The following is a 14,556-nucleotide window of genomic DNA, read 5'->3' on the forward strand; positions in this document are numbered from 1 at the left end:
CAAAATCTATCCAAGAAAAGGAAAAATAAATAAAATATAAAAACCATCTACTAAACCCCCTGCCATTACACCTGCATTGCTCATCTTCCCCATCACTCTGCAGTTATTACATCACATTACACCTTATTATGTGACCACTGCAGAAGTTTAAAGATTTTAGTTAGGGTTTTGGATATGGGTTTGGTCACATGAGCTCTGTGCAGCGCTGCGGTATCTGTATGCGCTATATAAATAAAGGATTATTATTATGAGACAAGACCTCTAGTATGAACACTATGAAAAGAATCCTTTGTAACCATTGCTGCTGTTAGGAGTAAGAGCATGGATGGAGAAGATCTTGTAAAATACTGAAGAGTTAATAGGAGACTTTAGGGGAATGGCTTACTTGATCTATCTCATATATACTCGAGTATAAGCCTAGTTTTCCAGCACAAAAAAAATGTGCTGAAAACCCAAACTTGGCAGAGGGGGCCATCTGTAACTAGGGGCCGTCTGTAAGTCGGGTGTCCTAGGGGACCGCCTATATATATATATATACATACAATTAGAGTATACAAAAAGCAAGGTGTGACCCCAGCCATATATAACCCTAATAAGCTCAGTAAAATTGGTAGAAGACTATCTGGATGCAGAACCTGCGGTGGTGAGGACCTTCTCAACATTATAACAACATAATAAATAAAAGTAAAACAAAAATCATATAAATCTGAATAATACAAATTTAATCACATGAAAGTTCGGTGAACATCCGTAGACACAATATAAATTTGAAACAAACAGGCAAAATGTGGTTTATAAAACTTCTCTCACCTCCACAGCGAATACTATCTGATTATTCATTGTCTACAGCTAAAATATCACAAGAAACTGCAGAAGGTCATTCACATCTCATCACATCTGATAGATTATTATTCCATGTATCCATTCAATCACATTTGCAGATAGTTGCTCATCGTTGGTTCCATTTTTCTGAACATTTTGGACAATAACACAGTGCGCATGCCGGGTGTATACTGTATCTATTCTTCATACAACATAATGCCTCTAACATGTCGGGGATAATATTATTTTATACTATTGTACTATGGGCCACATTGACCAATCACAGCTCAGCTTCAATTGTTCCAGTGCGGTTTAAACATAAATGAAAGCACTGCTGAAAATGGTTACTATGGGTAACACAGAGTCACAAAGGCGACATCATTAAAAGTGACTGCAATGTTTTCTGCAGGCAGGGGTGTTTTTAGGACTCGGCACCTCCCCTGACATGTCTAACAAATAAAAGCTGAAACACCTATTTATATATGTCCCTCTGTTATTGCAGGAAATCTACCACCAGGATAAAGGATTGTAAACCAAGCACAACCGACATAGTGATAAATGCCCCTCTTTTAGCTTTTTATGCCCTGTTTTTTGCAAAAAAAATGCTTTTAAAATTATGCAAATGAGTCTGAGGGGCTCCAGGTTCCATAAGTGTTAATGGAGCCCCTCAGACTGATTTGCATAGTTTGTAAACCCTTTTTTTTCCTTAAAAACAATGGAATAAGAAGCTTAAAGAAGAGTAGATCCCGCTAGAAGGGCTACAATCCTTCTTCCTGGTGTTAATGTCCTTTAAAGGGCATCTACCACCCGGATGAAGGACTGTATGCAAATGAGCCTAAGGGACTCCAGGCTGCATAGCTGTTAATGGAGCCTGGAGCCCCTCAGGCTCATTTGCATACAATCTTTCACCCAAGTGGTAGATGTCCTTTAAGTACCAGTGTCAGTACATACACAGCGTGTCCATGCAGTGGTGACAGTATCAGACTGTGCAAACCCTTTGACGAGGAGAATGGTAACACTAAGTTGTCTAATATCCAGGAGGATTCACAAAACAACAAATGCTGCAGAATTTCTACTTTGTGGGGGACAATTATTTACTAAAACTCATATATGAGGAGAGATGGGGGATGCGCTAAAATAAGACAGTATTACCCCAGACAAGGTATTTAATGCCTCTGTATACCCGGCACCAAGAAGTTTACATGAAGGTCCAGGTATATGTCACCTGAAATGATGTTCTATATAGAAAAGCACAAAACTATTGGATGCAGAACTAAGGCGCCTGCTATCCGCACAGTAAAATATACAACATTAAGTTGAGAGTAACCTGAATTGTGTCTGAATCCAGCGGCCCCCATGTCTACCAGCGAGGAGCCAGGTGCCCCCTGCCATAGTGCCCCCAAGTGCCCCCTGCCAATTCATAGTACAACCCTGGGCACGCCGCTCATTGTGTGGTCAAGCATAGAAAATAAGAGCCAAAAAAACAGATGAAGAGTCTTTGAGTTAGAAGGAGGGAACAGGAGCTCAGTCATTGCCACCACAGAGCTTCAGCAGGATCTTCTTGTAGTCTCCAGACGTGTCGCCCTATGAAAGAGCAGCAGAGCGTTTAACAGAACAGAATATTCACCTGAAAATGCACAATAAATATGGCAACACTGGAAATATACATGGACCTCCCAATGACTGCATGTGCACAAGGCCTATCAATAAGACTGGCTGAAGGGTTGGACCGTAGATGTGTATAGGGGATGAGTTGGTCGAGTCAGTGATGGAGTGTCCAGCATAATGGGGCTTATTTACTAATGGTACTGCGGTTGCATTTCCGTCGGGTTTTCTGACTTTTCAGGGATCGCTCCGCCGGGACAGGATTTTAGAATGGAATTGTGTCGCACATGTTCGGATTTTGGCGCATCGGTGCCAGCTTTCATGCAACAGAAATCAGGGGGGAAGGCCTCCCCGCACAGTGCATTATACACGGACAATGCACTTACATGCACCAGGAAGAAGAAGGGGAACTCTGGGGACCTGAGCGGGGAAGCGACACATGAAGGATATCAGGCGCGCGATCTTAGTGACTCCCCGCACAGCGCATTATACACGGACAATGCACTTACATGCACCAGGAAGAAGAAGGTGAACTCCAGGGACCTGAGCGGGGAAGTGACACATGCAGGATATCAGGCGCGCGATCTTAGTGACTCCCCGCACAGCACATTATACACAGACAGTGCACTTACATGCACCAGGAAGAAGGTGAACTCCGGGGACCTGAGCGGGGAAGTGACACATGCAGGATATCGGGTGCAGGATCTTAGTGACTCCCCGCACAGCACATTATACACGGACAATGCACTTACATGCACCAGGAAGAAGAAGGTGAACTCCGGGGACCTGAGCGGGGAAGCGACACATGCAGGATATCGGGCGCAGGATCTTAGTGACTCCTCGCACAGCACATTATACACGGACAATGCACTTATATGCAACTGGAAGAAGAAGGTGAACTCCAGGGACCTGAGCGGGGAAGCGACACATGCAGGATATCGGGCGCAGGATCTTAGTGACTCCCCGCACAGCGCATTATACACGGACAATGCACTTACATGCACCAGGAAGAAGAAGGTGAACTCCGGGGACCTGAGCGGGTAAGTGACACATGCAGGATATCGGGCGCAGGATCTTAGTGACTCCCCGCACAGCGCATTATACACGGACAATGCACTTACATGCACCAGGAAGAAGGTGAACTCCAGGGACCTGAGCGGGGAAGCGACACATGCAGGATATCGGGCGCAGGATCTTAGTGACTCCCCGCACAGCACATTATACACGGACAATGCACTTACATGCACCAGGAAGAAGAAGGTGAACTCCAGGGACCTGAGCAGGGAAGCGACACATGCAGGATATCGGGCGCAGGATCTTAGTGACTCCCCGCACAGCGCATTATACACGGACAATGCACTTACATGCACCAGGAAGAAGAAGGTGAACTCCAGGGACCTGAGCGGGGAAGCGACACATGCAGGATATCGGACACATGATCTTAATGAATTGCGCCGGAGCCCATGATCGTCGGAAAACACCCAGCGGGGATCATGACAGGACCGGGTAGGGAAATGTGCCTCAATGTGTCTACACTAATGCGTTTCCAGGCAATTGCCGAAGAATAGATGATCCGTAATTACAAATGCCCACTGTGACCCCTGGTAAAGCTCACTGGATGCTAGTAATTTACTGAACTTAACCCCCAGGCAGCAGAGTTATCAAAAGTGTCAGTAATGAAGCTTTATTGATAATCCTTGTTCCCATTACAGACCAAAATTATAAAAATCCTATTGTCACACGGACAAAAAAAAATACTTTGTCTGGAGTCACTCTTACAAAATATACTGATCCAACTTACTTACAAATACAACTTAATGACAAACCTACAGAACCTATTCTGTACCTAACCCGGGGACTTGCAGTCTTTGGCTTCTTTGGAAGTGGTTACTAGAAACTACTCAGCGACCAAACTTTTGACAGATAATTCTCCTCTCTTCTCTATCTCAGGGTCTGTCCACAATAGACTTTTTAGACCTATTTTATATTGGATTCTATATATAAACCTTTTATTGGAAACTACAATGTAACATGAAGTGAAAAAGACTTGCAATTAACCAGGAACTAAGTGCCTGGATTTTCAGATCTGTTCTAAATGTCCTCCCTGAATAAATGTGCAATAAGTAAAAAATCGGCACTTCTTAAGTTCCTTCAGTTTGAAAGTAAATTTTTCTCCATAAGTGAATGAAAAGAGGATTTTATGGGTCCCCTTCTCCACAATCCCCCAAGTGACTGTACGAGGAGGTGCAGTTAGACGCACGTGCGTATTCTTACCGTGATGTCTGTGTACAGGGATTTGCCGTACATTCTTTTGTATTCCTGACGGATATCTAGCAGATCCACTTCACTCCGAGACACCATGATACGGATCAAAGTCTTGTCTTTTGTTCCAGCACCCTACATGTAATAAAATATACACAAATGAGAACCCGCATAATAAATGTGACTAGTACTATGTAATACAGATCCAATTCTAAAAACCCTTTGGTTATAAGATATGGGAATTTTTTTTTAGGTTAACCCCTACAGCAGTGATGGCAAACCTTTTGGAGACAGAGGGGCACATTTACTTACCCGTCCTGTGAATGCCGCCGATCCGGAATGTCCGACGAAGACTTGGAGCTGCTGCGATTTGTGCGCCCGATATCCTGCATGTGTCGCTTCCCCGCTGAGGTCCGCCGGAGTTCACCTTCCCGGTGCATGTGAGTGCTGATCTTGTGACACAATTTGATTTTTAAATTCCGTGGTTTGTCTGAATCAGTCGGGTTGTCCAATGGCCACAACCCCCCAATTTTTTGTCGCGTGAAAGCTGGCCCCAATACACCACAATCCGATTACGTGTGCCAAAAACCTGGGGCAATTCAGCGCAAAACAGAAAAATACGGGAAACCCGACGGAGATGCGTCTCACAGACCCTTAGTAAATGTGCCCCATAGTGCCCAAACTACAACCAAAACCCACATGCATGTCGCAATGTGCCATCATGACAATGTAAGCAGTGACTTATTGATCCCTTCTGTATCACAGGTTTTAATCGTGTTGGTGTCCCGAGTTCACCAATACAATAGGAAGATGATGGAGAACTTGGATGGTAGCTTCCCTCCAGGGTCCCCTGAAGAGGAGGAATCAGGAGACCCAGAGCAGGAGCTCCAATGCCAACCCATCTCTACCCACACCTTCTCGCTCCTCCAGTAGTCTTGGCAGCCAATAATGGCGCTTTAAAATGGCGCTGAGCATGGCATGTCCTGGGCTGTATTGGACCACAGGAGAAGGCCTCAAGTCCTATCTGGGAAACTCTGGGAGACCACAGAAAGGGCTCTGAGTGCCACCTCCGGCACCCGTGCCATAGGTTCGCCACCACTGCCCTACAGTGCTCATACACTCACCTTCATTGCTTTGTAGAGACGTTCCGCAAAGAAAGCTGGAGTGTTTTTAAGGCATTTTACTGAAAAAGAAAAAAACAGCAGTGATAGTAAACTTCAGCCTATAATCTAGAAAAGAAAAAAGAATTGTTGTACAATTCAATATTGAAAAAAAAAGTAAAGGTCTAAAATATACTGAAGAGGATGTTTGTTTTAGGACAATGTCTTTACTTTTGGAAGACTTTTATGTTATGATTGTGTCCACACAAGATGTTGTTTTTTTGTGGTGGGAGATCCTGCAAATTGTGCCGCATCTCTAGTATCCATTATGACTCCCTATTATTTCATTTATGAATAAATTGGCAACTTTGTGTCCTGCCTACAGTCATACTGCTCAATCACATCTAGATCACAAAAAATATTACGCATAATAATGTACATGCGCATCATCTCAACACACTTTCTGTTAAAGGGGTTATCCGGGTATAAAAATTAACTTAGGGCCAGGCTGGGGCGGGCTATACAATTATATGCCTAATATGTTTGGATTACATGTATGCACATCATTAGCCTTTACTAAAGGAATTTGAAAAAAAAAAATGTACTTGCCTCCTCCGGCGCTGCCGATGTCCCGCGCCGTGGATTATCTCATCTGTGCGCCGGTTTGTTTACAGGGGTGGCCGGCCGGAAGCTTCCATCCGACACCATCTCCCAGCACTTACAACTCTGAGAGATAGGGACGGATGGGAGAAGCCAGGCACCTCGCTGTCCGGAAGCTCCCTGTGCGCGGCTTCTGTGCCCATGTAAACAAACAGGGGCACGGATCGAAGGGACCGCGGCGCGGGACATCAGCGGCACCGGACGAGGCAAGTACACATTTATTATCTTTAGATAGCCCTCCCCAGCCCGGCCATAAGTAACTTTTTATACCCGGATAACCCCTTTAATGTAAAATGTTTTGAAAAATTCTATAAAATATTTGTGAAAAAAAATAAACAAATCATAACAACAATGCAAAGTAGAGTGATAAGAAAGGTTTTGGATTTCATGAAGAAAGAACAAAAAACATTGGATGGTTTCTTGTGGGCACCGATTTTCCAGCTTACACCGTGTGCCCCAAACCACACGTCCCCTTTATTCACTGGGTCGGGTACGATCACAGGGATACAACATTTATACAGGTTTTATTAGGCTTCAATAGATTTGAAAAAAATGAAAACCTTTAGTTCAAAATAAAAATTCTTCATACGCCAATAGCTATTTAAAACTACGGTAAGGGGTCATTTTGTGCCGGAGAAGCCGACGTTATCATTGCTTTCCGAACTCTACGACCTTTGCTGGGTGTTTACTGCTGGTTTTCTGTGTAACAAATTCTACTACCTGGTGCAGTGGTGGCGAACCTATGGGACAGGTGTCAGAGGTGGCACTCAGAGCCCTCTCTTTGGGCACCAGGGCCATCACCAAAGAGGACTGAAGTTATCTACTTGCACTCCCAGGAAGCCCAGGACTTGTCATGCTCAATGTTATTATAAAGCAACCGCGCTGCCTGGGACTACAGGAGGGGTGGGAAGGTGTGGACAGATCACAATCATCATTGTTGCTCCTTCTCCATATTTGTTCCTGTCCTGGGGAACTGTATTGGTGTCCTCAGAACACGGATATGATTGAAATTTACACTTTGTGATAAACAGGTGGGTGTGGGTTGTAGTTTGGGCACTCGGTCTCTAAAAGGTTCGCCATCACTGAACTAGTGTATTATATTCCATGAGAGCTCATTATATTCCATGTGAACAGAGACTAGAGGAATATGAAGAATATGAGCGCGTAAATGACACAGCACAGCAACCAAACATGCAGAGAATGGACACAGAACACAATGGATCTGGTATCACTGGCAATGACACCTCTGGGTGATTTACACAAGATTTACCAGACATCATCTGGAAGCTAATATGTGATCAAAGCAAGAGAGAGATAATCAGCGTTAGCATCAACCAAACACTTATACACTTAGATCATAGACATAGGCAGAAAAATCCACTGCGTGATAACACTGGTGCCGGTACTGGTACTGCTCTGTACTGCTAGTTATTTTACAATTACAGGGGGTCCTCTACTTAAGGACATCCGACTTACAGATGACCCCTAGTTACAGACGGACCCCTCTGCCCCCTGTGACCTCTGGTGACCTCTCTGGATGTTACTATAGTCCCAGGCTGCAATGATCAGCTGTAAGGTGTCTGTAATGAAGATTTATGGATAATCCTTGGTCCCATTACAGAAAAAAAAAATTGTCACTGGGACAAAAACAATTTTTGTCTCGAGCTACAATTATAAAAATATATTGTTTCGACTTACATACAAATTCAACTTAAGAACAAACCTATGGACCCGATCTTGTATGTAACCCGGGGACTGCCTGTTCTTGTATCTGGGAATCTTAGGGATAATTCATAGACTCCATACATACTGGAAGGTGATTAGATTGTGAGCCCCATTGGGGACAGGGACTGATGTGACGAGCTCTGTGCAGCGCTGCGGAATCTGTGTGCGCTATATATATAAAGGATTATTATTATTATTATTATTATTATTATTATTATGTACTAAAGTCTGACTTTTAATGGTTTGACCACAGTGGTGTAACTAGGAGAGGCAGGGCCCCATAGCAGACTTCTGAATAAGGCGCACCTACCCCCTGTAAAAATATATATATATTTGTATGCACACACATTTATGCACTGATCCGTACCGCCCCAGCAGCTGCTAGGCACATGGGGGAACACATTTTATTGTATATAATGATGCACATCCTCTATTCTAAGTGTGTCAGGTCGGATGCTGGGGCCCCCTGACACTGTGGGGCCCATAGTCGCTGCTATGGCTGCTGCGCTGTAATCACTCCCCTTGTTGCCCAGGAATGAGACCCCAGGCCAGAACCACAGTCTGTACACGGTGGGCTAAGCACAAAGATATACATTAACCCTTAGCAGATATATGACATGTTACATGCCTGAAAATCTGCAGCAATTCAGCAACGTGTGAACATACCCCAACATGGGAAAGCTACACATTGACTTAGGTATTAATAAAACCTCAATAAAGCAACGCCCATCATAGTTTAGAGCCGGATATAGAATGGACTATATATTACTGAGCCCCCTAAATCACACCAAGCGTGAGTGGGGTGCCATCCCTTACAATAAGGCAGATGCAGTGTGCAGTGTATAGTACAGTGTATAGTACAGTGTATGGTCCAGTGTATGGTCCAGTGTATGGTCCAGTGTATGGTCCAGTGTATGGTCCAGTGTATGGTCCAGTGTATGGTCCAGTGTATGGTCCAGTGTATGGTCCAGTGTATAGTAGTCTAGTCCAGTGTATAGTAGTCTAGTCCAGTGTATAGTAGTCTAGTCCAGTGTATAGTAGTCTAGTCCAGTGTATAGTAGTCTAGTCCAGTGTATAGTAGTCTAGTCCAGTGTATAGTAGTCTAGTCCAGTGTATAGTAGTCTAGTCCAGTGTATAGTAGTCTAGTCCAGTGTATAGTAGTCTAGTCCAGTGTATAGTAGTCTAGTCCAGTGTATAGTAGTCTAGTCCAGTGTATAGTAGTCTAGTCCAGTGTATAGTAGTCTAGTACAGTGTATAGTCTAGTACAGTGTATAGTCTAGTACAGTGTATAGTCTAGTACAGTGTATAGTCTAGTACAGTGTATAGTCTAGTACAGTGTATAGTCTAGTACAGTGTATAGTCTAGTACAGTGTATAGTCTAGTACAGTGTATAGTCTAGTCCAGTGTATAGTAGTCCAGTGTATAGTAGTCCAGTGTATAGTAGTCCAGTGTATAGTCGTCCAGTGTATAGTCGTCCAGTGTATAGTCGTCCAGTGTATAGTCGTCCAGTGTATAGTCGTCCAGTGTATAGTCGTCCAGTGTATAGTCGTCCAGTGTATAGTCGTCCAGTGTATAGTCGTCCAGTGTATAGTCGTCCAGTGTATAGTCGTCCAGTGTATAGTCGTCCAGTGTATAGTCGTCCAGTGTATAGTCGTCCAGTGTATAGTCGTCCAGTGTATAGTCGTCCAGTGTATAGTCGTCCAGTGTATAGTCGTCCAGTGTATAGTCGTCCAGTGTATAGTCGTCCAGTGTATAGTCCAGTGTATAGTCCAGTGTATAGTCCAGTGTATAGTCCAGTGTATAGTAGTATAGTGTATAGTCTAGTACAGTGTATAGTCCAGTGTATAGTCCAGTGTATAGTATAGTGTATAGTATAGTATATAGTACAGTGTATAGTCCAGTGTATAGTCCAGTGTATAGTCCAGTGTATAGTACAGTGTATAGTACAGTGTATAGTATAGTGTATAGTCTAGTACAGTGTATAGTCCAGTGTATAGTACAGTGTATAGTACAGTGTATAGTCTAGTACAGTGTATAGTCTAGTACAGTGTATAGTCTAGTGTATAGTACAGTGTATAGTATAGTGTGTAGTAGTATAGTGTATAGTACAGTGTATAGTACAGTGTATAGTATAGTGTGTAGTAGTATAGTGTATAGTATAGTGTATAGTATAGTGTATAGTATAGTGTATAGTCCAGTGTAGTAGTATAGTGTATAGTACAGTGTATAGTACAGTGTATAGTATAGTGTGTAGTAGTATTGTGTATAGTATAGTGTATAGTATAGTGTATAGTATAGTGTATAGTACAGTGTATAGTAGTATAGTGTATAGTATAGTGTATAGTAGTATAGTGTATAGTATAGTGTATAGTAGTATAGTGTATAGTATAGTGTGTATAGTATAGTGTGTAGTAGTATAGTGTATAGTACAGTGTATAGTATAGTGTATAGTAGTATAGTGTATAGTATAGTGTGTAGTAGTATAGTGTATAGTACAGTGTATAGTATAGTGTATAGTAGTATAGTGTATAGTATAGTGTATAGTAGTATAGTGTATAGTATAGTGTGTATAGTATAGTGTGTAGTAGTATAGTGTATAGTACAGTGTATAGTATAGTGTATAGTAGTATAGTGTATAGTATAGTGTATAGTAGTATAGTGTATAGTACAGTGTATAGTATAGTGTATAGTATAGTGTATAGTAGTATAGTGTATAGTATAGTGTATAGTAGTATAGTGTATAGTATAGTGTATAGTCCAGTGTATAGTCCAGTGTATAGTCCAGTGTATAGTCCAGTGTATAGTCCAGTGTATAGTCCAGTGTATAGTCCAGTGTATAGTCCAGTGTATAGTCCAGTGTATAGTCCAGTGTACAGTCCAGTGTACAGTCCAGTGTATAGTCCAGTGTATAGTCCAGTGTACAGTCCAGTGTACAGTCCAGTGTACAGTCCAGTGTACAGTCCAGTGTACAGTCCAGTGTACAGTCCAGTGTATAGTCCAGTGTATAGTCCAGTGTATAGTCCAGTGTATAGTATAGTGTATAGTACAGTGTATAGTATAGTGTATAGTCCAGTGTATAGTCCAGTGTACAGTCCAGTGTATAGTCCAGTGTATAGTCCAGTGTATAGTCCAGTGTACAGTCCAGTGTACAGTCCAGTGTACAGTCCAGTGTACAGTCCAGTGTACAGTCCAGTGTATAGTCCAGTGTATAGTCCAGTGTATAGTATAGTGTATAGTCCAGTGTATAGTATAGTGTATAGTACAGTGTATAGTATAGTGTATAGTATAGTATAGTGTATAGTACAGTGTATAGTATAGTGTATAGTACAGTGTATAGCTACAGATTAGAGATATTTTTGCATGGGCTTCCTCCAAGCCAGGTCCCCAGATCGCCCAATGTTTTTAGCACTCACCCACTGCCAGCATGCCCCTCTCCAGATCCCCAGACATTTCACGGCAGATGCTCTTCTCCAAGTCCCGGTTGCACATTCTCTGGTACTCATGGAAAACTAGGGCAAGAAATTACATAATGTTAAACATGAAAATAGTTGGATACTTTAAGGTTTTTATTATTATACTACTGAACATTAGGAAGAGGCCGCCCCTCCCATTGTCTGTACATATATCTACAGGCCCGATCTGCCTATGATAAACTCTTCATGTTGACTTTATGTAAAGGGACGTGATCTGGGGGGGGGGGGTCAGTATTAAATATTATTTATTGAGAACCTGTCACCAGCTTTTAACCCACTAAACTACTAGCCCCCACTGGAAGGGTATGGAAAGTCCTTTCTATTATCTCTCCCAAGATCTCCCCCAAAATCAGGCACATATGACTGTACTCATCCCATTTTGACATGAGACGAGTCAATTTTAGTGGTTGCAATGGAAGTGTCACATTAGAAGCCTGTAAATCGTGTTCTATTGCACCTAGAAATAGGCTACTGGTGTCATATTAAAGATAATAATCTCATCATATACAGTACGAGCTATTCCCATCAAGCTATAGAACTAGAGATACAGGAAGCAAAATAGGTGGGAGCTGGATTTTTATCTGCAGCTTGCACTTCCACCTATGTATTTAGCTGCCTGTATCTCTGATTTTGAAGCTCAAAGAAACATAAGCCTGATGTCATCTGAAAGATAAGGATCTAATCTTTCAGATGACACAATAATCATATTTCTAGTTACTATAGAAAGGAAGATTAGACCTTATAAAACAACACCTTCCTCTGCAACCACTAAACTTGACTCATCTTGCGGGAAAAAAAGGAAGGAAGATTCGCTTGTGTCTGACTTTGGGGGTAGATTTTTTTTTTTTTAGGTAAATGGGTGAAATTTCACATTAAAGAGGAAATTCTAGAAAGGACATTTTATACCCCAGTGGGGTAAAATCTGGTGACAGAGTCTTCTTTAATGAGGGTGAAATTGTAGCATCACACAATATAACACAATATATGTATAATAACTGTTCATTAATATGAAATCAATGTTTGTAGGGAATATCATCCCTAGTAATGGCCGTTCCCAATAACTGTATATGTAAAGGTGCCAGGGATCGTGGAAACTGTGATACGCTGCATTGGGACGAAAAATTCATTATTATATGAAGGTAATGATAAAGTAATGAAGATAATGGGGGTCATTTACTAAGGGCCCGATTCGTATTTTCCCCACGTGTTACCCGAATATTTCCGATTTGCGCCGTTTGTATTGAATTGCCCCAGGATTTTGGCACACACGATCGGATTGTGGAGCATCGGCGCTGGCATGCACGCGACGGAAATCGGGGGGCGTGGCCGAACGAAAACCTGACGTATTCGGAAAAACCGCCGCATTTAAAAAACTGAAATTGTGTCGCTTGGGACGCGCTTACCTTCACCTGGTCCAGCGCGTTCAGTTGATTTTTGGCGCAGCAGCGCCACCTGGTGGACGGCGGAGGAACTACCTTCATAAATCCCGTCCGGACCCGAATCCTGTTCAGAGAACGCGCCGCTGGATCGCGAATGGGCCGGGTAAGTAAATCTGCCCCAATAAGTGGGTAATGAACCCAAACTGACTTTCCTGGGAACATCCATTCCTGATCATTACTTTGTATGTCAGTCCATGTAAAGCTGATCTGAAGAGCTTACAATCATTGCTGGTTTGTGTTGTAGTGACGCCATCCCCGGTGTAAATGAATGTTCCCTGTGTGAGATATTAAAGGATCCAGCAGGGAGAGATTCCCAATACAGGCGGTCCCCTACTTTAGAACACTCGACTTACAGACGACTCCTAGTTACAGACGGACCCCTGGATGTTGGTAATTACTGCACTTTAGCCCCAGGATATAATAATCAGCTGTAACAGTTATTTGGAGTCTGTAATGAAGATTTAGTGTTACTCCTGGTTCTTATGAGAACCCAACATTTTTAAAATCCAATTGTCACAGAGACCAAAAAAGTTCTGGCTGGGGTTACAATGATAAAATATACAGTTCCGACTTACATACAAATTCGACTTAAGAACAAACCTACAGACCCTATCTTGTATGTAACCCGGGGACTGCCTGTATACAGAATGCAGGCCGTCTAAACCACAGCCAGTAAAACACTATAGACAGCGGTTTATTCTGTAAGCGCGTGTCAAGCGGCAATTTTATTTAAAAAAATACAGCGTTTTTTCCGAATCCATCGGGTTTTCTGACGGCCACATCCCCCGATTTCTGTCGCGTGCATGCTGGCGCCGATGCGCCACAATCCGATCACGTGTGCCAAAAACCTGGGGCTATTCAGGGAAAAACGGTAATATTCGGGAAACACGTCGGAAAAACGCAATTTGGGTCCTTAGTAAATGACCCCCATTGGGTCTTCTGCCCCGTATGGCTGATGTAACAGATTACCCATTAAATGGCAGTGCATGAGCCGTGCACTAAGAGCAGGACCTGCCAGGTAGTAAATGATTATTACTTGCTGCCGACTGTCAATCATTAACAAGTAAATGCCACAAATGCCGGGGAGGGGGAATCCCGTCACTTTACAATCAAACTGGATACAGATACATTTATTTTCTCATTTTTATTTTCTGTTAAGTTTATGATTTAGGGACGACCAGATTGCCTGAGCTTGTATTTTTAGAATTTATAATATTTTTACATTGTATAAATGAAGATCGAGTAAATTAATCAAGTAAATTTTTTTTTACAAAATATTCCCTTTATTTTCATTTCGAAAACACGAGTTTTCGTGAGCCCTCTCCATGCACCCGCACCCGGCATGTGACGTGGTATTACGTCACATGTCAGTAAGAGGTTAATACTAATTCCCAATCTGCTTTTATAAATTTCATTACTGGATGCACTCACTTTAATAAGTGTATAAAGTATATCTGGCTCCCTGCCAGC

At 42.6% G+C, this 14,556-nt stretch overlaps 1 protein-coding gene across 2 annotated transcripts in view; it reads right to left on the reverse strand.

Moving 5' to 3' along the window:
* Positions 1–701: 701 nt before the first annotated feature.
* Positions 702–14,556, reverse strand: part of ANXA11 (annexin A11) — a 49,417-nt gene continuing 35,562 nt past the window's right edge. Inside the window, exons 12-15 of one of the 2 annotated variants that reach the window (XM_072130788.1) lie at positions 11,588–11,683; positions 5,814–5,872; positions 4,702–4,824; positions 702–2,406 (exon numbers count right to left, since the gene is read on the reverse strand). In XM_072130788.1, the coding sequence (XP_071986889.1) occupies positions 2,347–2,406; positions 4,702–4,824; positions 5,814–5,872; positions 11,588–11,683 (338 nt within the window). In that variant the 3' untranslated portion in view covers positions 702–2,346. Of the gene's footprint in view, positions 2,407–4,701; positions 4,825–5,813; positions 5,873–7,719; positions 7,737–11,587; positions 11,684–14,556 lie in introns of those variants that run through there. The other variant, XM_072130789.1, reaches the window with a different exon arrangement.

The sequence above is a fragment of the Engystomops pustulosus genome, chromosome 11 (assembly GCF_040894005.1).
Source record: "Engystomops pustulosus chromosome 11, aEngPut4.maternal, whole genome shotgun sequence".
Lineage (NCBI taxonomy): Eukaryota > Metazoa > Chordata > Amphibia > Anura > Leptodactylidae > Engystomops > Engystomops pustulosus.